Genomic DNA, 26246 nt, shown 5'->3' with positions numbered 1-26246 from the left:
ATGTAGGAAATGTGGCAGCCAATTTGCACACATCGAGGTCCCACACACACCAATGAGATCAATGACAAGATAATTTTTTTTCGTGATGTTGGTTGAGGGATAAATATTGGCCAGGACACCTAGGGAAAACTCCTTGCTCTTCTTGGAATAGTGCAATGGGATCTTTTACATCCACCTGTGAGGGTAGACGGGGTCTCGGTTTACCATCTCAACTGAAAGACTTCCTCAGTACTGCACTCCAGTGTCAGCCTGGATTATGTGCTCAAGTCTCGAGTGGGTCTTGAACCCACAATATTCGGACTCACTTTTTTTTCAAAAAACATACAATACAGTTGTCATATCACATGCCAAACATACACAATACAGATTATACAATTTGCAGGTTAAATCAAGTACAGTTCAATGAACACATTGTGCATAATTACAGTTCATGACACTCTGGGGTGTTTCATTGCATTGTACTCAATACAGATTATTGATTACAGATTCATTACAGGTATAATATTCTGACTCACAGTGAGAGTGCTACCCACTGAGCCACAGCTGACACAGTAGAAACTAATTTCAGCTGTCCAAGAGGGGGGAAATGCTGTTACTTCTGAACGTAGAGCTGCCAGTTCTCAGGCTCCCTTTAATTTCAAGGCCAAGTTTAATAGCTGTGTCAGCTGGTGTGAGGGAAGTTTGTTTACCATATTGAAGCTGCTTCTTGTAACACTGCAGGACCGTTAACATTTTCCAGAAAACAAAATTATTTCCATTTGTGGGTATTTTGCATTTGTTACCGAATCAAGTTCTTTGCAGAGTTAGATTTCTTCATTTTCTTTCCTCCTTTTGTTTTTTGCCTCTGTGAAGCAGTCCTTCAGTTATATAAAAGGGACAATACATAGCTTGTCTTGGAGCCATCGAATTACTTGGATATTCCAACACTGAAACCGTCAGTTCGGCCCAACCAGTCCGTGTTGGGGTTTATCCTCTACATGAGCAGTAATCTTCAGCCCATGTACTTGCCCTATACCTGTATCCCTTCAACCTCATTTCCTTCAGCCATTGTTTCCCCCCCCCCCAACCTTTATTTTTTTTGTCCTCATTAGGTTTCTTTTGGTCATGCACGCTTTGTTCAAAGGGACTGTTAATTAATTATACAAGGTCACTATTCTTTTCGTCAATGCCACTCTTAGACCAGTTAATGGGCGTCTGTGTGTGCGCATAGTGACTTCCCTTCAGTATCTCCTGAGAAAGCACTTGGCATCTCTTGAGCTTGAGACCGATCCACATGAGAAAATGTAGGTGTGAAATGATGCTGTAACAGTTTTGTGGTAATTGTTGATTTAACCCCTTCCTCTGCTATCTGTTTCCCAACCTAGACAAGAACTGAACTTCCAAACTTCACTCTGACTTTCTCCTCAAGATATCCTCCCTTCTCTCCTCCCGCAGCCTCTCCATTAAGCAACTCCTCATCCTCTTTTTCAATCTCTGTATCCTCTGTCATTTCAATCTCTGTCTGAGCCCCCTTTGCCCCCATCATGAATTCACTGCCCTCCTGACCTCCCCAAGCCCCTCCCCCCATATAACAATCTTACCCATATTCACAGCCACCCCCTCAAACATGCCATCCCTGTGACCTCTCTACTCCCATGGTCTGAATCACTGACAAGGCCATCTCTGACCACGTCCATTTATCCCTCACCACCCACAACACACACCGCCATCCATCCCCACTTCCTTCTGTTTCCATCCCTCGAAGAAACTCGATTTTTAGTCAATCATAACTATAATTTTCAAAATCTGCCTAGATTTTGGCGTATCAATTGCCATGATACTTCAGCAGCTGGTCGATTTGCTCAACCATCCCTCACCTCTAGCTTTGATGCCTTTGCCCCCAACAAAACTGTTGCTGTCTACCATTCTGGTCGCTCCCCCTGGTATTGCCCCAATCTTCATGGGGAGAAGCACAGAGGCTGGGGTGTGACCCTAAGCACCTTTCCACCCTAAATCGCCTGAAGGGTAGGGGGGTGTTGTGAAGCCCAGGCTATTGTGGTGCTACTGACTCGAACATCAATAGTGTAACTTGTATGGAATAAAATGAAGCAATGACATCTATGTCCCAATTGTCAGCACCAAACATTTCTGACACAGCCAGAAATGTACGAAGGACTTGTTTGTTTAGCAGGGTATGGTTTAAAGTATCATCTGGTCGAGAGGATTGTGTGTTTTTGGAGTCGGGTCATCAGCTTTTTCGGAAGATTTCTGGTGCTGCTTAGAATAGCTATTTACATGCTCTGAAATACTTGACCTAGCATTGAGAACAGGTCATTAACCTCCAACCTTGGGATCACCAGATGTAGTAAAATGTCCTCTGCCCAATACTGCTGCATTGGAAGCTTTGAACTCTTGGGCACCATTTATTTCCATCTTTCAGGAATTACATTCCCTCTCCATGCTGCCTAGATACTGTGGACATTGTATGTAGACTTGCTTGGCAGTTGTCAGCTGAAGCCTGATTCATGTTGCTAGCTATTTGCTTCCACTCGCGCTGGCACATAATTGGAGGCACAAAGAACTATTTTGTACAACGATCAGCCGAATTGCAGGACAGATGAGATGTTTGGCCTTATTGACTGATGAATGGCTACACCTATACTCTGTTTGATCTTGGCTAGGTAATATTGGTATGGCTCATTCAGTTTTGTGTGGGACCTACAGGTAGCTTTAGGTATAGTGTTCACATTGTGGTGCAGGGTGGTCTCTACTTCCCTGCTTGAGAATGCATCTAGCTCATGTCAGCTGTGGCTCAGTTGGTAGCACTCTTGCCTCGGAATCAGAAGGTTGTGGGTTCGAGCCCCACTCCAGAGACTTGAGCACAAAATCTAGGCTGACACTCCAGCGCAATATTGAGGGAGCGCTGCACTGTAGGAGGTGCCATCTTTTGAATGAGAAGTTAAACCGAGGCCCCGCCTGCCCTCTCAGGTGGATGTAAAAGATCCAATGGCACCATTTCGAAGAAGAGCTGGGAGTTCTTCCTGGTGTTCCGGCCAATATTTATCCCTCAACCAAGGACACATAAACAGATTATCTGGTCTTTATCACATTGCTATTTGTGGGACCTTGCTGTGCGTAAATTGGCTGCCGCATTTCCTACATTACAACAGTGACTACACGTCCATCGGCTGTAAAGCCTGAGGTCGTGAAAGGCACTATATAAATACAAGTCTGTCTTTCTTTCATTTACATACTCCCATGACATGGTCAAATTTTTATAAAAACTGTTTGTGGGGTCCTTTCAAATGCTTATAGTTGTGCTCAACGCAAAAAGTCAGCCTTCACAGACAGGATCTTCACTCCTGTTAACTGAAATGTGGACTTATAATTGAGATAATATGAGATAGCACGTCTCAGAGTGAACAATGAACCCTTTACACAGAAGGGGTATAGGAAAAAGTATATCCTGCCTACTGTGTCTTCCAGTCTTTTGCAATCAGCAGGAAACTGTGTTCGTAGATCATTGTGTCAACCATTGCTCAGTGGGTAGCATGCTTGCCTCTGAGTCAGAAGGTTGTGGGTTTAAATCCCACTCCAGGGACTTGAGCACATAATCTAGGCTGACACTCCAGTGTAATACTGAGGGAGTGCTGCACTGTCAGAGGTGCGTCTTTCGGTTGAGACGTTGATGTGAGGCCCCGTTTGCCCTCTCAGGTGGACATGAAAGGTCCTATTGCACTATTTTAAAGAGGAGCAGGGGAGTTTTAGCCAATATTTATCCCTGAACCAATAGCACTAAAATGAGATTATCTGGTCATTATCTGGTTGCTGTTTGTGGGACCGTGCTGTTTGGCAAATTGTGCGTTTCCTACACTTCAAACAAAAGTAATTCATTGGCTGTAAAGTGCTTTGGGACGTCCTGAGGTTGTGAAAGGCGCTTTATAAAGCAACTTTTTTATTTAATTCAGGCTAAAAATTGCACAGAAGCAAAAATAATTGCATTATTAACAGTGACCAATTAGTGCTGTTAACCTTTGGTTGAAAATACTGTTTTATCATTGCTGTTTTTATTGGACATACAGTAATTAAATCAAATGCAGAGGTGTCTTTTAACTTCTGCTTGGGATTATATCGAAGGGTTAATTTTACAAATTGAGGATCCAGTGAGGAACTTCATCCACTGGGGATGCACATTGACAGATTTACCCTATACCCTACAGGTGAATTGATGGACAGCATGTGTGGAAGGTGTATTGAATTGAAGTTTGTACAAGTCATTATCATAGTAGAACTAACACAAGAATTTGGAATTCAAGGGCTCTCTATCAAGTGTCTGAGTTTTAGTCATCATGCTTGTGTATTAAAACAAGCTTTCCTTACTGTTCAAAAAGAAAATGACTTCATGAGTGATCGTGTGCTCCCCCCTCCGCACATCATGTAAAATCATGCACTGAAAATGTGAAGTTCTGTCTCAGCTCACTCAGACTTTGGGAGCCTGCCACAGCTGTATTAACACAATTCATGGTCCATCCCAAAGGAAACTGCAAGCTGCAAGTTTGTCTCCATTTCAAGAATATGGAAGTTTGAATGTGAAAAACGTTCTCATGAAGGCTGGGAAACACTACCCTTACCAGACATTAGAAATAAACCCGATGAAATAAATTATGAAAAGGCTTTTTGCCTACTTATATTTGGTTACGATAAAGGAGCTGTACAGTTTACTTATTTAAATATTTTCTCTTTTAAATTTGATTTGGGGGGAGGGGAAACATAGATTTGATCAATTAATCCAGCTGTCTCTGTCTCTGTCTCTGAGATACATTATCGCAAACCTAACTCTAGTTAATCATTGTGCCCTCTGTTGCATTGATCAGACTGTAGTGAGGCAGCAATGCACAGCTGGTCTCTGGGGTTGGACTCGCAGCAGTAGGTAGATATGGTGCTTTCAACTTGCTCCTTTATACTATAACCAACTATAAATGGGCAAAAACCTGACCCTGTCTTTTCATCATCTATTTCTTCGGGTTTATTTCAAATTTCTGGCACGGGTAGTGTTTCTGAGTCTTCGTGAGAACACATCCAGACTTCCATATTCTTGAAATCAAGTCAAACTTCCAGCTAGCCGTTTCCTTTGGGATGGATGATGTTCTGGGGTCAGAATGGTGCATTGCATTCTGGAGTGCTTTGCTAGCTCCATCTGTTAGACAGTTCCAGGCACACCGCTGATTTGCTGCTGAGCGGCCTATTTAAGTTTATCTCTGAGGAAGGAGCAATGGAGTTGGAGTGAGATTCAGTTGCTGTGTCCTGAGATTTTTTTTAATATATGTCACCTTTACGCCGTTGTGGGTTATTTCAGTTTGAACATAAGAATAGTAATTTCATTGTCTGCTGGTCAAGCCCGAAGCAGAGCAGGACTTCAGGACCAGTGGGAATCTAGACCTTTGAGTTTTACTAGACCTTGGCTGGATTGTTGCAGTCGGGGATGCTTTGAACGTACTCATTTCTTTGTCTTTAAAGTTCACTTTATTCCCTACAGAGTAATGTTTTATTTTATGGCTTCAAACAAAAGTAGAAGGGCTTTATGCAACTCTACATTAAAGCTTCAAAGGACTAACACTGTTCAGGGATTTGGGTGGCCATTCACAGCATGGAAAGACTTCAGTCTTAAATGTATTGTTTAAAATAAGTTTTTGTTTGAAACTGAGAACTCTTGACTTTCATAAAATACATCTTTTAATAAATTTAATTTGCCAGCAAGAAAAATACTGTCTTCTATTCCACCACTTTTACATTCTTCATATAAAATTTCACAGTTTCACACTCACTGCATTCCATGCCATCTCAATCGTGTCATCTTTTGATGAACACAGACTCTTTATTAAAGCTTGTAGCGATAAGTGGCACACAGTACGAATATTTATAAATTCTGGCAGAGTGGCATATTTGGCAGAGCGAACATCGATATGTTGTGGAAATAGTTTTAAAAGAATTCTTCCTTCCTCTCAGGACAGTGACCCGTGCTGGGACATTGGTCGTACAGCTACTCCTTACCCTCCAGTACCTCTCCCAGTGGACACACTTTTTGAGCCGACTGACAGGCTAGTCAAATGCAGAAAGCACATCAATGGAATCTGATTCTGTCTTTACCCGAAGTCCCCATACACGGGCAATCGGGAGCAGCAAATGTCGTTCTTTTTCCTTTCCCTAATCCAGCCCGATTATGGGGCTGATATCGGAGCCTGTGAACGGAGCCTGGTCTGTACGACTCCTTTCTATGCTGCCATTGCCACCTGAGTCATCGAGATAATCACAGGAAAAGATATCCGGATTATAAAGTCCAGTTCGCAAAGGAAATATTTTTGTATTAAATGGATTCCCCTAATCTTTGTATGTTATATATTGAATATTTGCAATGTTCATCACATGTATGTGGGAAATATCAAATGTTATAATCAGTAAAATAATTTTGATGTATTTTTGTATTTTGATACCATTTTTGCATGACTGATACGTGCATCACTGTATCTGAGGCAGTTGGTCTGATAAAAAAAACAGAATCGGTTTGTGGTGATGCTAAATGATGAGCCATTCAGCATCAACAAGGGTTTTGAAGGAATTAGGTTTGTTACCAAAATATCCTCCTACTGGGGCTTGTTGAAAGAGATTAATCATTCGTTCCAAGGGTTTGTCAAAAGTCCCAATGCAAACGTGCCCATTCTGACCGGCGGAAGTTGAATAGACTGCACTTTTCCGATCAGGAAATGATTGTCTTGTGGAGAAGAACCAATGTTTGTTGGGCCTTCAGCCAGACTGGTTTAACATGTTTGTTCGGCGGAGCACCGAACAGGCCTGTGGTGTACTGTACCAAATGTACTTGTTTCTTTTTAGTATGTTGTGGGAAATATCCTTTCCTGTGAAAATATTCTTGCCCATAATCCCCCCTGGATCTCTGAGGCATCGTGTAGTGTGTTTGTGTTTATTTTATATACCGTGTTACAGTTTCAGCCACACCACTGTTCCACTGGTGAGTAGATGAGAACCACGCTGAAAAATCTGGCTGTTTTACCTTGTTTCAAAGGGTTACTGATGGTTTAGACGCACTGTGACTTCTTATGTGTCGTTGAGTGAGCTCCTGATTTGCACAGTTTTCCCTGATGGGGTAAATGGGGTGACCCTGGCTACAGACATCTGTGCAAGTGCTTCAATTCTTTTTCCTGATTTACCAGCCAGAAAGTGCAGCTGAGCAGTTTTCCATCCCTCCCCTCAGTCGCCTGACTGAGATGACTGAGTCAGCCCCCAATCAGATCTAAGTGACTAAGTTGATCAAGATTGAAAAAACAGTTTAACTAAATTCACAATGCTATTATTCCTTTTTGAGTATGGTACATGCTACATAGGAAGGAAGTGTATTAACAAAGTTGTCCACAGCAGAATGATTCACGCAACAAAAATGTTAGATCAACTTAGGAGGATAAGGCGGATGAATGGGTGGCTGGAGAGATGGTGCAGGAGGGAGGGCTTTAGATTCCTGGAGCATTGGGACCAGATCTGGGGGAGGTGCGACCTGTACAGGCCGGACAGGTTGCACCTCAACGGAACTGGGACCATGTCCCCGCGGGGAGGGTCACTAGTGCTGTGGGGGGAGGGTTTAAACTAATTTGGCAGGGGGAGGGTTTAAACTAATTTGGCAGGGGGATGGGCACCAGGATGTAACATTGGAAAGGAGAAACAAGGTGCACAAAGGACTGGGAGAGAAAGATAGCACTAGAGTAAGAAATAGTACAGTATTAGGTGGATCAGATTAAGAGAGAGTAAAAGAAAGTTGAAGAAGGGTTTACAGTGCATGTGTGTAAACACACGAAGCATAGTAAACAAGGTTAGTGAGCTGTTGGCGCAAATAGCCACATGGGACTATGATGTTGTGGTGATAACAGAGACCTGGCTCAAAAAAGGGCAGGATTGGGTACTAAATATTCCTGGATATAAGGTGTTCAGGAAAGATAGGGAAGGAAAGAAAGGAGGGGGGCGGGGTGTGGTGGCAGCATTGATTAAGGAGAATATTGCAGTACTGGAGAGAGAGGATGTCCTGGAGGGGTCAAGGACAGAATCTATTTGGTTCGAGTTAAGAAACAATAGAGGTGCAGTTACACTACTGGGTGTATTCTATAGGCCACCAACTAGTGGGAAGGATCTGGAGGAGCAAATTTGCAGGGAAATTAGAGAGGTGCAAAAGACATAGAGTAGTGATAACGGGGGATTTCAACTATCCGAATATAGACTGGGAAAGGAGAGGAATTTTTCAAGTGTTTTGACGAGAACTTTCTTCACCAGTACGTTTCCAGCCCAATGAGGAAGGAGGTATTGCTGGATTTGGTTCTGGGGAATGAGGTGGAGCAAGTGTCAGTGGGGGAACATTTCGGGAACGGCGATCATAGTATCATAAGGTTTAGAATAGCTATGGAAAAGGACACAGACCACTCTAAAGTAAAAATACTCAATTGGAGGAGGGCCAATTTCAGTGGAATAAGAACAGATCTGGTCCGGGTAAATTGGAATCAAAGATTGGCAGGCAAAACTGTAATTGAACAGTGGGCGGCCTTTAAGGAGGAGATGGTTTGGGTACAGTCTAGGCACATTCCCACGAGGGGGAAAGGTAGGGCAACTAAAGACAGAGCTCCCTGGATGACAAAACAGATGAAGAGTAAGCTGAAGCAGAAAAAAGGGGCGTATGACAGATGTCAGGTCGATAACACAAGTGAGAACCAGGCACAATATAAAAAGTTCAGAGGGGAAGTGAAAATGGAAATAGTAGGGGCAAAGAGAGAGTATGAGAATAGACTGGTGGCTAACATAAAAGGGAATCCAAAAGTCTTCTATAGGCATGTAAACGGGTAGTGAGAGGAGTGGTGAGGCCGATTAGGGACCATAAAGGAGATCTACTCATAGAGGTAGGGGTGATGGCTGAGGTACTAAATGAGTACTTTGCATCTGTCTTCACCAAGGAAGATGCTGCTGCCAGAGTCTCAGTAAAGGAAGATGTAGTTGAGATACTGGATGGGCTAAAAATTGATAAAGAGGAGATACTAGAAAGGCTGGCTGTACTTAAAATAGATAAGCCCGGTCCAGATGGGATACACATTAGGTTGCTTGGGGAAGTCAGTGTGGACATTGTGGAGGTACTGGCCATAATCTTCCAAACATCCTGAGATACGGGGGGTGGTACCAGAGGACTGGAGAATTGCAAATGTTACACCCTTATTCAAAAAAGGGTGTAAGGATAAACCCAGCAACTATAGGCCAGTCAGTTTAACCTTGGTGGTGGGGAAACTTTTAGAAACGATAATCTGGGACAGAATTAAGTCAGTTGGACGAGTGTGGATTGATTAGGGAAAGCCAGCACAGATTTGTTAAAGGCAAATCGTGTTTAACTAATCTAATAGAGTTTTTTTGATGAGGTAACAGAGAGGGTAGATGAGGGCAATGCAGTTGATGTGGTGTATATGGACTTTTAAAAGGCGTTTGATAAAGTGCACAATAGGCTTGTCAGCAAAATTGAAGCCAATGGAATAAAAGGGGCAGTAGCAGCATGGATACAGAATTGGCTAAGTAGCTGGAAACAGAGAGTAGTGGTGAACAGTTGTTTTTCGGACTGGAGGGAGGTGCACAGTGGTGTTCCACAGGGGTCGGTACTAGGACCACTGCTTTTCTTGATATTATCAATGGCTTGCACTTGAGAGTACAGGGCACAATTTCCAAATTTACAGATGACACAAAACTTGGAAGTGTAGTGAACAGTGAGGAGGATAGTGATAGACTTCAAGAGGATATAGACAGGCTGGTGGCATGGGCAGACACGTGGCGGATGATATTTAGCACAGAAAAATGCGAGGTAGGAAGAATGAGGAGAGGCAATATAAACTAGAGGGCACAACTCTAAAAGGTGTATAGGAACAGAGCTATCTGGGGTATATGTACACAAATCATTGAAAGTGGCAGGGCAGTTTGAGAAAGTGGTTTAATAAAGCATATGGGATCCTGGGCTTTATAAATAGAGGCATAGAGTACAAAAGCAAGGAAGTTATGATGAACCTTCACAAAACACTGGTTCGGCCACAGTTGGAGTATTGTGTTCAGTTCTGGGCACTGCACTTTAAGAAAGATGTGAAGGCCTAAGCGAGGGTGCAGAAGAGATTTACTAGAATGATTCCAGTGATGAGGGGCTTTAGTTACGTGGATAGACTGGAGAGGCTGGGGTTGTTCTCCTTGGAACAGAGAAGGTTGAGAGGAGATTTGATAGAGGTATTCAAAATCATGAGGGGTCCAGACAGTGGATAGAGAGAAACTGTTCCCATTGGCGGAAGGATCAAGAACCAGAGGACATAAATTTAAGGTGATTGGCAAAAGAACCAAAGGTGACCTGAGGAAAAACATTTTTACATGACGAGTGGTTAGGATCTGGAATGAACTGCTCGAGGGGGTGGTGGAGGCAGATTCAATAATGGCCTTCAAAAAGGAATTGGATCAGTACATGAAAGGAGAAAAGTTGCAGGGCTGCAGGGATAGGACAGGGGAGTGGGACTAGCTGGATTGGTTTTGCATAGAGCTGGCACAGACTCGTTGGGCCGAATGGCCTCCTTCCGTGCTGTAACCTTTCTATGATTCTAACTTCAATAAATGAGGGGGGAAAAGATTCTCAAAGATTTCGAAAATAAATTTCATGATTTATTTTAGACGCAGAGTCACTTTTCCATTGAGAGAAACCCCGGAAGATCTTTGTTGCCTCTCTACATCTTTTGCAGCCCGGGTGGTTCAAGGCTGCGATGGGTGTTTGAGAAAACTAACTGCTTTGGCTGCACCTATTGTTTCCCTGCAGTGTAGATCACGAAAGTAACTAACACTGTGTTCTTAAAGTAACACAAATAACATATGAACATGTTTCATTTTTAGATCGTAGAGTAGAAATAACCCTCCAAGTAAAGTTTAAAATTAAATCTGGGTACCCCCATGCCAAGTTGACAAGTGTGTCAGATTTAAACCACAATATCTTATCAGGACAGCTGTAGTGTAAATAGAGCCAAATTCACCGGCCCTGATCTGGCAAATGGGTAAAAATTTGTTCATGGTCAAGAACATGGGTTTGGATTTTTTTGAATTATTGGGGCAAATGGATGGAAGTCCGATTACTCAATCTCCTAATTGTATAACGAATCTGCCCTCTCAAGTCTCAAAGATAGGTTTTGAAAACTTCTCCAGATGATGCCATTGTCAGTGTGCCCCTTCCCTACCCAGTTTCATCCTTTTTTTACAAATAGACTGTAAAGAAAGCAGTGGAATTTTTCATGCATTAGTCATCCTAATGACTGTGCTGCTACTGATCACAAGATGCTTTTAAAATTTGCATTGCATCACTCTAATACTGTACTGCCTCTGTACAAAACCAAAGAAGTATGGTTTTTATTGAGCTGCAACAATTCTGATTTGCCACAGTACTTTTAAGAAAAGTGTTAGTAACAGTACTAGTGCTGTTACAGCTATTGGTATCTTGCTGCTGACACATGAATGCTGGAGCGAGTGCAGGCAATGGCTGTAATTTATTGTCCCTGATTAGGGCTGGCTTCTATAATGTATTACCGCCTGGCATTTACAGCACAAAGCCTCTTGGTTTGACCCCACGTGAATGCTTCTGTGTCCTTATTATTTGACCCTTGTGTCTGCTGCTGTGAGTGACTCTCGACACAAGTGCCTCTTTCACTGAACTACACAACTGCTGTGTCAGTTGTTGCTGGGCTTCCCACAGCACACTCCACGAGTGAGAAAGATACTTGGCGGTCACAGTGCAAAAGGATTTGCATGTCAGCTGATCACTTTCACATTCACTGAGTCTCTGCTGGGCAAGAGTGCAGCTCCAACAGCACTCAAGAAGCTCGACAACACCCAGGACAAAACAGCCCGCTTGATTGGCACCCCATCCTCCACCCAAAACATTCACTTCCTTCACCACCGGCGCACTGTGGCTGCAGTGTGTACCATCCACAGGATGCACAGCAGCAACTCGCCAAGGCTTCTTCGACAGCCACTCCCAAACCCGCGACCTCTACCACCAAGAAGGACAAAGACAGCAGATACATGGGAACAACACCACCTGCACGTTCCCCTCCAAATTACACACCATCCCGACTTGGAAATATATCGCCGTTCCTTCATCGTCGCTGGGTCAAAATTCTGGAACTCCCTACCTAACAGCACTGTGGGAGAACCTTCACCACATGGACTGCAGCGGTTCAAGAAGGCGGCTCACCACCACCTTCTCAAGGGCAATTAAGGATGGACAACAAATGCTGGCCTCGCCAGCGACGTCCACATCCCATGAACGAATAAGAAAAAAAAGTGTGCCTCTTGTTAGCCCTTTTGAACATTGTGTTGTTGGCTAACCATTTGAATAACTCTAGTGAACCAAGCGAGGGCCATTCATTGCATTGCGGAGTTCTAAAAAAATTTAAATTTTATAAGAACAGCCCCTCTCACCTGTTCTGCCATTCAGTTAGATCATGGCTGATCTGTATCTTAACTCTACTTACCCGCCTTGGTTCAGTAACCCTTAATACTCTTACTAACAAATATCTATCAATCTGAGTTTTCAAATTTTCAATTGACCCCCAGCCTCAACAACTTTTTGGGGGAGAGAGTTCCAGATTTCCATGACATTTTGTGTGAAGAAGTGTTTCCTGACATTGCCTTTGAGTGGCCAACTCCAATTTTAAGGTTATGTCCCCTTGTTCCGGACTCCCCCCACCAGAGGAAATAGTTTCTATCTATCTACCCTATCAAAACCTTCAGTCGTCTTAAACACCTCAATTAGATCACCCCTTAATCTTCTATATCCAGGGAGTACAAGCCTAGTCTATGCAACCTACCCTCATAATTTAACCCGTTTAGCCCTGGAATCATTCTGGTGAATCTGCACAGCACCCCTTCCAAGGCCAGTATATTCTTCCTGAGGTGAGGTGTCTAGAACTGAATGCTGTATTCTAAATGGGGTCGAACAAGAGCTTTATATAACTGGAACATAACTTCCACCCCTTTACATTCCAGCCCCCTTGAGCTTTGACTTAAGCACTTCGAACCTGTTCTGCCATTCAATGAGATCATAGCTGATCTGTATCTTAACTCTATTTACCCGCCTTGGTTCCTTGTTCTCCTTTATAATTCTGAAGCGAGAAATGGCTGTTGATGATAAAAGCAGATGTTTATTTGATTCGATAGGTTTCTTCCAAAAAATAACTGGGATCTAGTATCTGAGTAATTTGAGTCATGACATGTGCTAAGTGTAACATGCTTTGGAGAAACAAGTGACTTTAGACCTGTGGTTTCCAAAGCTCTCCACCACTGGGTTTTCCTCGCCTCATGCCTGGGTCTGTTGTGGACTCATTGATAGAGATTGATTACTCTGAATAGTGAACCACTCCATTATTGTATGCTACGATGACCAGGATGACAGAAGGTAAACTTAGATGGACCTTGGTCTTTTTTCATCCAGCAATTCCTATGTTCCTGTGGTTCTATTCCTCTGTGTGCTATTTTAAGAGGTGTTGGTCTGTTTATTTTAAACAAGCCTTCATTAAAATAATGGACAGTGGAAAGTCCAACCAATGTATTAAGTGTTTGTCTGCCATTCTCGCCAAAGGTAATTTTATTTTTGCTATTGGTGTTAAGCATTAGGTCAGTGATCACTAGCCAGAATTAATTTCTTAGAAAAAATTAACCAAAGAAGAATTGCGTATAGCATACTACATTATGTGGAGGATCCCTGCCCAAAGGTTGAGAGTTCAATTCAAAAGTGAAAAGCATTAATCAAAGCATTCTACAAGTGAGTCCTGATAGCCTTTTGTTGGTGGGAGAGTAGGAAAAACACCAGGAGCTCTTAGTCACTGGTGAAATACTCTGGATACTCAGCAGCTCCTGGTAGGACTGTAAGCATCTGGGAGAACCGTAAGCATCTCAAGTTCTGGAGAACCAGGTTGAGCAACAAGTTGAGGCACACTACTGAACACATCTATCATAGAATCATACAATAATACATCACAGGAGGAGGCGATTCGGCCCATTGTGCATGTGCCAGCTCTTTGAAAGAGCTATCCAATTCATCCGACTCACCTGCTCTTTCCCCATAGCCCTCTAAATTTTTCCCTTCGAGTATTTATCCAATTCCCTTTTGTAAGTTATTATTGAATCTGCTTCCATCACCCTTTCAGGCAGTGCATTCCAGATCATTACAACTCTGCGCAAAATTTTTTTTTCCCTCATGTCACTTCTGTTGTTTTGCCAATTACCAGACTGTCCTCTGGTTAACGACCCTTCTGCCACTGGAAACAGTTTCTCCTTATTTACTCTATCAAAAACATTCATGATTTCGAATAACTCTATCAAATCTCCCCTGAACTTTCTCTGCTCTAAGGAGAAGCTCGAGGGTGTGGTGCCTAGAATTGAACACAATACTCCAGCTGGAGCCTAACCAGTGTTTTATAAAGATTTAGCGTAATTGCCTTGCTTTTGCACTGTATGCCTCTTCATAAAGCCAAGGATCCCATATTCCTTTTTAACAGCTTTCTCAACTTGTCCTGCCACCTTCAAAGACTTGTGTACATATACCCATCTTGGTCTCTGTTCCTACCCTCCCCTTTAAATTCTACCATTTAGTTTATATTGCCTCCTTATTCTTCCTACAAAATGAAACATTTCACATTTCTCTGTGTTAAATTTCATCTGCCATGTATCTGCCCATTTCACCAGTCTGTTACTGTCCTCCTCACTGTTTACTACATTTCTGAGTTTCGTGTCATCTGCAAACTTGGAAATTAAGCCCTGTATGCCCAGGTCCAGGTTATTAATATATATCAAAAATGGCAGTGGTCCTAATATCGACCCCTGAGGGACACCAATCTATACTTCCCTCCAGTCTGAAAAACCACTCGTCTCTGCTTTCGGTCCCTTAGCCAATTTTGTATCCATGCTGCCACTTTCCTTTAATCCCATGGGCTTTAATTTTGCTGACAAGTCTATTATGTGGTATTTTATCAAATGCCTTTTGAAAGTCCATATACAGAACATCAACCCCACTACCCTCATCAACCTTCTCCGTCACTTCGTCAAAGAATCCAATCAAGTTAGTCAAACACGATTTGCTTTTAACAAATCTGTGCTGACTTTAATTTATTAGCCCATACTTTTCCAAATGCCAATTAATTTTGTCCTGGGTTATTGTGTCTCAAAGTTCCCCCACCACCGACGTTCGGCTGACTGGCCTATAATTGCCTGGTTTATCCCTCTCCCCTTTTTTGAACAGGGGTCTAAAATTTGCAATCCTCCAGTCCTCTGGCACCACTCCCATATCTGAGGAGGATTGGAAGATTGTGGCCAGAGCCTCCGCAATTTCCACCCTTCCCTCAGTAACCGAGGATGCATCCCATCTGGACCGGGTGACTTTTCTACTTAGAGCACTGCCAACCATTTTAGTAGCACCTCTTTTGTCTATTTTTATCCAATCCAATTTCTCTACTACCTCCTCCTGTACTGTGACAATGGCAGCATCCTCTTCTTTAGTGAAGACAGATGCAAAGTACTCATTTCGTACTTCAGCCATGTCCTCTGCCTCCACAAGACGATCTCCTTTTTTGTCCCGAATGGACACCCACTCTTCCTTTGACTACCCTCTTACTATTCATCTCTTTATAAAAGGCTTTTGGGCTCCCTTTTATGTTAACCTCGATTCTATTCTCATACTCTCTCTTTGCCCCTCATTTCCTTTTTCAGTTCTCCCCTGCTTTCTGTATTCAGCTTGGTTTTCTACTGAATTGTGAACCCCACATTTATCATAAACCTTTTTCTGTTTCATTTTAATCTATATATTTTTATTCATCCAGGGAGCTCTAGTTTTTGATGCCCTTCCTTTCCCTCCCATAGGAATGTGTCTACTCTATACCTGATCTATCTCCTCTTTGAAGGCTTCCCATTTGCTCAATTACTGTTTTCCATGCCAATCTTTGATTTCAACCCACCTGGGCCAGATCTCTTTTCAACTCACTGAAATTAGCCCTCCTCCAGTTGAGTATTTTCACATTTGATTGTTCCTTGTCCTTTTCCATGACGACTCGAAACCTAATATTGTGATCGCTGTTTCCCAAATGCTCCCCCACTGATGCATGCTCCACTTGACCCACTTCATTCCCCAGAACTAGATCCAGCAAAGCTTCCTTCCACGTTGGGCTGGAAACATACTGATCAAGAAAGTTCTTTTGTACACAGTTCAGGAATTCCTCCCCCTCTTTGCCCTTTATACTGTTACTGTTCCAGTCTATATTGGGATAATTTAAGTTCCCCATTATCACGACTCGAAAGTACTTGCATCTTTGTGTAATTTGCCTGTACATGTGCTCCCCTAGCTCCATTCCATTATTGGTGGCCTATTGTATCCACCCAGCAGTGTAATAGCTCCTCTATTCTATCATTCTAACCCAATAGATTCTGTCTTTGAATCCTCAAGTACATTATTCCTTTGTGGTGCTGTAACTCTATCTTTGACCAACATTGTCACACCTCTCCCTCCTTTTTTTCCTTCCCTATTTTTCCTGAAAACATTGTAGCCAGAAATATTAAGTGCCCATTCATCCCCTTCTTTGAGCCAGGTCTCCGTTATTGCCACTATATCATAATCCCATCTGGCTACTTGTGCCTGCAGCTCACCAACCTTATTTACCACACTCCGTGCGTTTACGCACATGCACTCCAAACCCATCTTAGTCAGCCTCCTATTTCTGAGCTACTTTTTATTCTAACGCTGTTTGTCTCTACCAGTCCTCTGTGACCTTGTATCTCCTCTCTGATGCTTCATCCTGGTGCCCCTCCCTTTGCCATATTAGTTTCGAGAGAAGGAGAGAGCTTTCAGTACATCTATCGTAATTGACCTGGAAATACTCGATGCTGACATTGGTAGGACTAAGAAAAAGGTTCTGCTGAGAGAGTTTGAGCAGCAAGGGACTAAATTAAAAAGCAGAACCACAAAGGTAATAATCTCTGGATTACCTGAGCCACGAGCAAATTGGCATAAGGGTCAATAGGATCAGGGAGATGAATGCGTGGCTCAAAGATTAGTGTGGGAGAAGTGGGTTTCGATTCGTGGGGCACTGGCACCAGTACTGGGGAAAGAGAGAGCTGTTCCATTGGGATGGACTACACCTGAACCGTGCTGGGACCAGAGTACTAGCGAATCAAATGACTAGGGAGGTAGATAGGGCTTTAAACTAAATAAGTGGGGGGAGGGTCCCAGTGGAGAGAAATCTAGAATGCTAAAGAGAAAAGACAAGGCAGCAGTGCAGGAAAGTGATTGGGGTAAGGATAACCAGATTGGGTCAGGAAGGGACAGAGCGTACAAACAAAAGACAACAAATAGGGTCCGGGTAAGAAAAAATGGTAATAAGACAAATAGGGCCATAGTACAAAAAAATGTTAAAATGTCTAAAAATGTTAAAAAGACAAATCTAAAGGCACTGTATCTGAATGCACAAAGCATTCGTAATAAGGTAGATGAATTAATAGCTCAAATAGATGTAAACGGATATGATATAATTGCGATTACAGAGCCATGGCTGCAGGGTGACCAAGGCTGGGAGCTGAATATTTGAGGGTATTCAATATTTAGGAAGGACAGGCAAAAAGGAAAAGGAGATGGGGTGGCATTGTTAGTAAAGGATGAAGTCAGAGCAATAGTGAGAAAGGATATTGGCTCAGAAAATCAAGATGTAGAATCAGTCTGGGTGGAGTTAAGAAGCACCAAGGGGCAGAAAACACTGGTGTGAGTTGTCTATAAGCCTCCAAACAGTAGTGGTAATGTAGGGGACGGCATCAAACAGGAAATTAGAGAAGCTTGTAACAAGGGTACTACAGTAATCATGGGTGACTTCAATCTACTTATAGACTGGCCAAACCAAATTAGCAATAATACTGTGGAGGACGAATTCCTGGTGTGTGTACGAGATGGTTTTTTAGATCAGTACGTTGAGGAGCCAACGAGGGAATAGACTATCCTAGATTTCATATTGTGCAATGAGAAGGGGTTAATTAATAATCTTGTTGTGCGGGATCCTTTAGGGAAGAGTGACCATAACATGATTGAATTTTTCGTTCAGATGGAAAGTGAAGTAGTCCAATCTGAAACTAGGGTCCTAAATCTAAACAAAGGCAACTATGAAGGTATGAGGAGTGAGTTGGCTATGGTAGGTTGGGGAGCTTCATTCAAAGGCATGACGGTGGCTAGGCAATGGCTAACATTTAAGGAATAAATGCATGAATTGCAACAATTATACATTCCTTTCTGACGCAAAAATACAAAAGGAAAAGCGGCCCAACCATAGCTAACAAAAGAAATTAAGGATAGTATTAGATCCAAAAAGGATTCATGTAAAGTTGCCAGAAAAAGTAGCAAGCATTCTAAAAGGACCAAAAGATTGATTAAGAGGGGAAAATAGAGTATGAGAGTAAACTTGCAAGGAACATAAAAGTAGACTGTAAAAGCTTCTACAAGTATGTAAAAAGAAAAAGATTAGTGAAGACAAATGTAGGTCCCTGACAGTCAGAAAGGGGAGAATTTATAATGGGGATCAGGGAAATGACAGAGCAATAGAACCATAGAAAAGTTACAGCATAGAAGCAGGCCATTCGGCCCATCGTGTCCGCGCCGGCTCAAAGAACAACCAGGTGCCCATTCTAATCCCACCTTCCAGCACCCGGTCCGTAGCCTTGCAGCTTACAGCACTTCAGGTGCAGATCCAGGTACTTTTTAAAAAGAGTTGAGTGTCCCTTCCTCTACCACCAATTCAGGCAGCAAATTCCATACACCCATCACCCTCTGGGTAAAAAAGAGTTTCCTCATGTCCCCTCTAATCCTTCCGCCAATCAGCTTGAACAAATAACAATAAACAAATTAAACAAATACTTCGGTTCTGTCTTCACGGAAGAGGATACAAATAATTTCCCAAAAATGGTAGGGAACCAAGGGTCTAGTGAGAAGGAGGAATTAAAGGAAATTAATATTTGTAAAAAAAGTAGTGCTGGAGAAATTAATGGGACTGAAAGCCGATAAATCCCCAGGGTCTGATAATCTGCATCCCAGAGTACTAAAAGAGGTAGCCATGGAAATAGTGGATGCATTGGTTGTCATCTTCCAAAATTGTATATATTATGGAACAGTTCCTGCAGATTAGAGGGTGGCAAATGTAACCCCACTATTTAAAAAAGGAGGGAGAGAGAAAACAGGGAACGACAGATCGGTTAGCCTAACATCAGTAGTAGGGAAAATGCTGGAGTCTATTATAAAGGATGTGATAACAGAATACTTAGAAAATATCAACGGGATTAGACAAAGTCAACATGAATTTATGAAAGGGAAATCGTGTTTGACAAACCTACTGAGTTTTTTGAGGATGTAACTGGTAGAATAGATAAGGGAGAGCCAGTGGATGTGGTGTATTTGGATTTTCAGAGGCCTTTGATAAAGTCCCACATAAGAGGTTAGTGCGCAAAATTAAAGCACGTGGGATTGGGGGTAATATACTGGCATGGATTGAAAATTGGTTAACAGACAGGAAACAGAGAGTAGGAATAAATGGATCTTTTTCGGGGTGGCAGGCAGTGACTCGTGGGGTACTGCAGGAATCAGTGATTGGGCCCCAGCTATTCACAATATATATCAATGATTTGGACGAGGGAACCAAATGTAATATTTCCAAGTTTGCTGACCACACAAAACTAGGTGGGATCGTGAGTTGTGAGGAGGATGCAAAGAGGCTTCAAGGCGATTTAGACAAGTTGAGTGAGTGGGCAAATACATGGCAGATGCAGTATAACGTGGATAAATGTGAAGTTATCCACTTCAGAAGGAAAAACAGAAAGGCAGAGTATTATTTAAATAGTGATAGATTGGGGAATGTTGATGTATAAAGGCTCCTGGGTGTCCTTGTACACGAGCCACTGAAAGCAAACATGCAGGTGCAGCAAGCAGTTAGGAAGGCAAATGGTATGTTGGCCTGCATTGCAAGAGGATTTGAGTACAGAGCAAGGATGTCTTACTGCAGTTATACAGGGCCTTGGTGAGACCACACCCAGAGTATTGTGTGCAGTTTTGGTCTCCTTACCGAAGAAAGGATATTCTTGCCATAGAGAGAGTGCAGCGAAGGTTCACCAGACTGATTCCTGGGATGGCAGGACTGTGGTATGAGGAAAGATTGGTTCGACTAGGTCTGTATTCACTAGAGTTTAGATGAGTGAGAGGGGATTTCATTGAAACATATAAAATTCTGACAGGGCTAGACAGACTGGATGCAGGGAGGATGTTTCCCCCGGCTGGGGTTCCAGAACGAGGGGTCTCAGTCTCAGGATACGGGGTAGGACATTTAGGACTGAGATGAGGAGCAATTTCTTCACTCAGAGGGTGGTGAACCTGTGGAATTCTCTACCACAGAAGGCAGTGGAGGCCAATTCACTGAATATATTTAAGAAGGAGCTTGATAGATTTCTAGACACAAAAGGCATCAAGGGGCATGAGGAGAGAGCGGGAATATGATATTGAGAAAGAGGATCAGCCATGATCATATTGAATGGTGGAGCATGCTCGAAGGGCCAAATGGCCTACTGCTGCTTCTATTTTCTATGTTCCTATGTCCCTGAGCTGATTCTGTTTCGAAGAACTAACGACCTTGTTGAATTCATAACATCCCCCCGCGAAAAAAAATCAGATGTAACAATTTACGGACGACACAGGAGGAATGCGTCAAACTGCAGTAAGACATTAATAAACTTGCTTAATGCGCATGTAATTGGCAAATGAATTTCAGTATAGATAAATGTGAGGTGCTGCATTTTGGTGGGAAGAATAAGGAGGCTACATACTGCTTGGATAATAAGAGTGTCAATGAAATAGAGGAGCAAAGGGTTCTGAGGATACATTCACACAAATCATAACGTAGCGACTCAGGTTAATAAGGCCATAAAAAAGACAAATCAAGCACTGGGGTTCATTGCTGGAGGGGTAAAATAGAAAAGCAGAGAAATTATGTTGAACTTGTATGGGATCTTGGTTAGATCACAGTTGGAGTACTGTGCACAGTTCAGGTTTCCATACTATAGAAAGGATATCGAGGCAAGGGAGAAGGTGCAAAAGAGATTCACAAGGATGATTCCAGAACTGAGGATATTTTTATCAGGAAAGGCTGAACAGGCTGGGGCTTTTTTCTCTTGAAAAAGAGTAGGCTGAGGGGTGACCTGATCGAGGTCTTTAAGATTATGAAAGGGTTTGATAGGGTAGATGTAGAGAAAATATTTCCACTTGTCGGGGAGTCGAAAACTGGAGGTTATAAATATAAGATAGTCACTAATAAATCCAATCGGGGATTCAGGAGAAACTTCTTTACCCAAAGAGTGATAAGAATGTGGAACGAGTTACCACAAGGAATAGTTGAGGCAAATAGATGGATACATTTAAGGGGAAACGAGATCAGCACCTGAGGGAGAAAGGAATTGAAGGATATGCTGATCGGGTTAGATGAAGTAGGGAGGGAGGAGGCTCATGTGGAGCAGAAAGTTGGGCCGAATGGCCTGTTTCTGTGCTGCAGTTTCGATGTAACAGACCATAAACCATAACCGAGTGACACTCTGCAAGTTTCTGTGGAATAATAGTCCAATCGAAGTGTTAACCTACAAATGAAATTTTATTATTTACTGCTTATATTTTTCTGTTCCCCAACTGTTGTTATCGTCCAAATTGTGTGCTGCTCAGCACAGACTTTGTTCCTAACTGTGCGTTAATCTTCACCTACTTCACTCCCTACTTTATTCCTTGATGGTTGTAGAATATTGCTGCCATAAAATGGCAGCCAACCTACCAAGACTTGCTTCAATAATCGAAAGAAAGAATTTGCCCCTTTCAGGTCGTCCCAAAGCGCTTTACAGCCATTGAAGTACTTTTTGAAGTGTAGTCACTGTTGTAATGTAGGAAACGCAGCAGCCAATTTGCATACAACAAGATCCCACAAACAGCAATGAGATAATGACCAGATAATCTGTTTTGGTGATGTTGGTTGAGGGATAAATATTGGCCAGGACACCGGGGAGAACTCCCCGGCTCTTCTTCGAAATAGTGCCATGGGATCTTTTATATCCACCTGAGAGGACAGGTTTCATGTCTCGTCGGAAAGGCGGCACCTCCGACAGTGCAGCACTCCCTCAGTATTGCACTGGGAGTGTCAGCCTGGATTATGTGCTCAAGTCTCTGGAGTGGGACTTGAACGCACAACCTTCTGACTCAGAGACGAGAGTGCTACCAAATGAGCCACATATTCACAATAATAATTAATAATGGCCCTGGATATCTGTTTGATAAAGAGCAGTACACAACAGTCAGCATTTGAAAGAGAAATGATTATTTAACGCTTGGGATGGGGACCCTGGATCAGAACAACCTCAAAATGCGATCATGTCTTTTCTCTCACATACTGAAAGGCCTGCTGCGTATTTCCTGCATTTATTTGTTGTTTTTAATTTCAGATTTCTAACATTTTCTATTTGTCTACAAAGAGGAGACTGGGAGAGATTCATTTAATCGAGGGAGTTCTGATGATTGCAACCGATCGAGTTTCCTTCTGATTGCTAATTATATCATTCCAACCCTTCAATTTAATGACTATCATTCTTCCCTGCTCGTCATTCCAAATGTGTTGACACCACATCTGCCATCTAACAAAGGCATGTTTTGTGCCTTAAAGTATTAGAGGTTTTACAAAATGATTGGCTGTGCCTTTGAATCTCTTCGTTTCTGTGACACTGTCTACATTGAATACACAATTCTCCAGCTCACTAATACTGTTTATACTCTGTGTTTGCAGGTGTACCAGGATCTTGGCACATCAGTCCTGTCGGGAGCCATCGAGGGTTACAATGTCTGTCTGTTTGCCTATGGACAGACGGGCTCAGGCAAAACGTACACTATGATGGGGACACCAGTGAGTATTCACTTCATGCTTTTTACATTTGTTCCAACCCCACGCTCAGATTCACACAAGTAAGACAGGAAACCAGAGTACAGTACCGTATTATTTTGTTAGTTTTATTCATGCACCCTTTATTCCTCTTACACTAAGTTATTCACTTCAGTTATGAAAGACACGAGCTACATCCCATGTCCATTCTACACAGCTGTCAGACTATAGTGAGAATAATGCCAAATGGAGTCTTCAGCAGTGAATAGCTTAACTTAGAGTTTCTACGTTTTCTGGCTTAACCTTCTTTTCTGACTGACATAGCGATGAACTACAAGTCAATCAGAGGAAGCACTGTCTTTGAGTGGCGTTTGCACTGAGTCATTTTGATTTGAGCTTCCGATATTTCCTTGTAAAGATTCATCCAAAATCAGAACCAGTACCAGTCATGACTTTAAGGGAGCTATTGGCTGCATTACAACAGTGACGACACTTCAAAAGTACTTCATTGGTTGTCAAGTGCTATGGGACGTCCTGAGGTCATGAAAGGCACTATATCAATACAAGTCTTTATTTTTTTTAGAGGTAATAGTGAGAACAAAAGTATAGAAGTTATAATGAACCTTTATAAAACACTGGTTCGGCCACAACTGGAGTATTGTGTCCCGTTCTGGGCACTGCATTTAGGAAAGATGTGAAGGCCTTGGAGAGGGTGCAAAAGAGATTTACTGGAATGATTCCAGGGATGAGGGACTTCAGTTACGAGAATAGACTGGAGAAGCTGGGGTTGTTCTCCTTGGAACAGAGACGGTTGAGAGGAGATTTGATAGAGGTATTCAAAATCATGAAGGGTCCAGACAGAGTAGGTAGAGAGAAACTGTTCCCATTGGCGGAAGGGTCAAGAACCAGAGACATAGATTTAAGGTGATTGGCAAAAGAACCAAAGGTGACATGAGGAAAAACTTTTTTACACAGCGAGTGGTTAGGATCTGGAATGCACTGCCGAGAGGGTGGTGGAGGTAGATTTTTTTTTATTAGTTCATGGGATGTGGGCGTTGCTGGCAATGCCGGCATTTATTGCCCATCTCTAATTCCCTTGAGAAGGTGGTGGTGAGGCACCACCTTGAATCGCTGCAGTCTGTTTGGTGAAGGTTCTCCCACAGTGCTGTTAGGTAGGGAGTTCCAGGATTTTGACCCAGCAACGATGAAGGAACGGCGATATATTTCCAAGTCAGGATGGTGTGTGACTTGGAGGGGAACATGCAAGTGGTGTTGTTCCCATGTGCCTGCTGCCCTTGTCCTTCTAGGTGGCAGAGGTCGTGAGTTTGGGAGGTGTTGTCGAAGAAGCTCAAGACCCTCAGGATGTTGATGGTGGGGGATTTGATGGCGCCTCCAGCCAAGCTGTTCCAGTACAGCTAAACACTGGCATCTACCCGACAATGTGGAAAACTGCCCAGGTATGTCCTGTCCACAAAAAGCAGAACAAATCCAATCCGGCCAATTACCGCCCCATCAGTCTACTCTCAATCATCAGCAAAGTGATGGAAGGTGTCGTTGACAGTGCTATCAAGCGGCACTTACTCACCAATAACCTGCTCACCGATGCTCAGTTTGGGTTCCGCCAAGACCACTCTGCTCCAGACCACATTACAGCCTTGGTCCAAACATGGACAAAAGAGCTGAATTCCAGAGGTGAGGTGAGAGTGACTGCCCTTGACATCAAGGCAGCATTTGACCGAGTGTGGCACCAAGGAGCCCTAGTAAAATTGAAGTCAATGGGAATCAGGGGTAAAACTCTCCAGTGGCTGGAGTCATACCTAGCACAAAGGAAGATGGTAGTGGTCGTTGGAGGCCAATCATCTCAGCCCCAGGACATTGCTGCAGGAGTTCCTCAGGGCAGTGTCCTAGGCCCAACCATCTTCAGCTGCTTCATCAATGACCTTCCCTCCATCATAAGGTCAGAAATGGGGATGTTCACTGATGACTGCACAGTGTTCAGTTCCATTTGCAACCCCTCAGATAATGAAGCAGTCCGAGCCCGCATGCAGCAAGACCTGGACAACATCCAGGCTTGGGCTGATAAGTGGCAAGTAACATTCGCGCCAGATAAGTGCCAGGCAATGACCATCTCCAACAAGAGAGAGTCTAACCACCTCCCCTTGACATTCAACGGCATTACCATCGCCGAATCCCCCACCATCAACATCCTGGGGGTCACCATTGACCAGAAACTTAACTGGACCAGCCATATAAATACTGTGGCTACAAGAGCAGGTCAGAGGCTGGGTATTCTGCGGCGAGTGACTCACCTCCTGACTCCCCAAAGCCTTTCCACCATCTACAAGGCACAAGTCAGGAGTGTGATGGAATACTCTCCACTTGCCTGGATGAGTGCAGCTCCAACAACACTCAAGAAGCTCGACACCATCCAAGATAAAGCAGTCCGCTTGATTGGCACCCCATCCACCACCCAAAACATTCACTCCCTTCACCACCGGCGCACTGTGGCTGCAGTGTGTACCATCCACAGGATGCACTGCAGCAACTCGCCAAGGCTTCTTCGACAGCACCTCCCAAACCCGCGACCTCTCCCACCTGGAAGGACAAGAGCAGCAGGCACATGGGAACAACACCACCTGCACGTTTCCCTCCAAATCACACACCATCCCGATTTGGAAATATATCGCAGTTCCTTCATTGTCGCTGGGTCAAAATCCTGGAACTCCCTTCCTAACAGCACTGTGGGAGAATCGTCACCACACGGACTGCAGTGGTTCAAGATGGCGGCTCACCACCACCTTCTCGAGGGCAATTAGGGATGGGCAATAAATGCTTGCCTCGCCAGCGACGCCCACATCCCGTGAACGAATAAAAATTTTTTTTTTAATTTGGCGATGGTAATGCCATTGAATGTCAAGGGGAGGTGGTTTGACTCTCTCTTGTTGGAGATGGTCATTGCCTGGCACTTGTCTGGCGCAAATGTTACTTACCACTTATCAGCCCAAGCCTGGATGTTGTCCAGGTCTTGCTGCATGCGGGCATGGAGTGCTTCATTATCTGAGGGGTTGTGAATGGAACTGAACACTGTGCAATCATCAGCAAACATCCCCATTTCTAACCTTATGCTGGAGGGAAGGTCATTGATGAAACAGCTGAAGATGGTTTGGCCGAGGACACTGACCTGAGGAACTCCTGCAGCAATGTCTTGGGGCTGAGATGATTGGCCTCCAACAACCACTGCCA

The 26246-nt window shown here is 43.3% G+C and overlaps 1 protein-coding gene across 1 annotated transcript in view; it reads left to right on the top strand.

Moving 5' to 3' along the window:
* Positions 1 to 26246, top strand: part of LOC137326393 (stAR-related lipid transfer protein 9-like) — a gene marked incomplete at its 3' end in the record, with an annotated part of 232894 nt that overhangs the window by 100762 nt on the left and 105886 nt on the right. Inside the window, exon 4 of the mRNA XM_067991435.1 lies at positions 22911 to 23027. Coding sequence (XP_067847536.1) covers positions 22911 to 23027 — 117 coding nt within the window. The remainder of the gene's footprint in view (positions 1 to 22910; positions 23028 to 26246) is intronic.

The sequence above is a fragment of the Heptranchias perlo genome, chromosome 10 (assembly GCF_035084215.1).
Source record: "Heptranchias perlo isolate sHepPer1 chromosome 10, sHepPer1.hap1, whole genome shotgun sequence".
NCBI lineage: Eukaryota > Metazoa > Chordata > Chondrichthyes > Hexanchiformes > Hexanchidae > Heptranchias > Heptranchias perlo.
The sequence above is the reverse complement of the archived record's forward strand: the minus strand, read 5'-3'. Positions and strand labels throughout refer to the sequence as shown.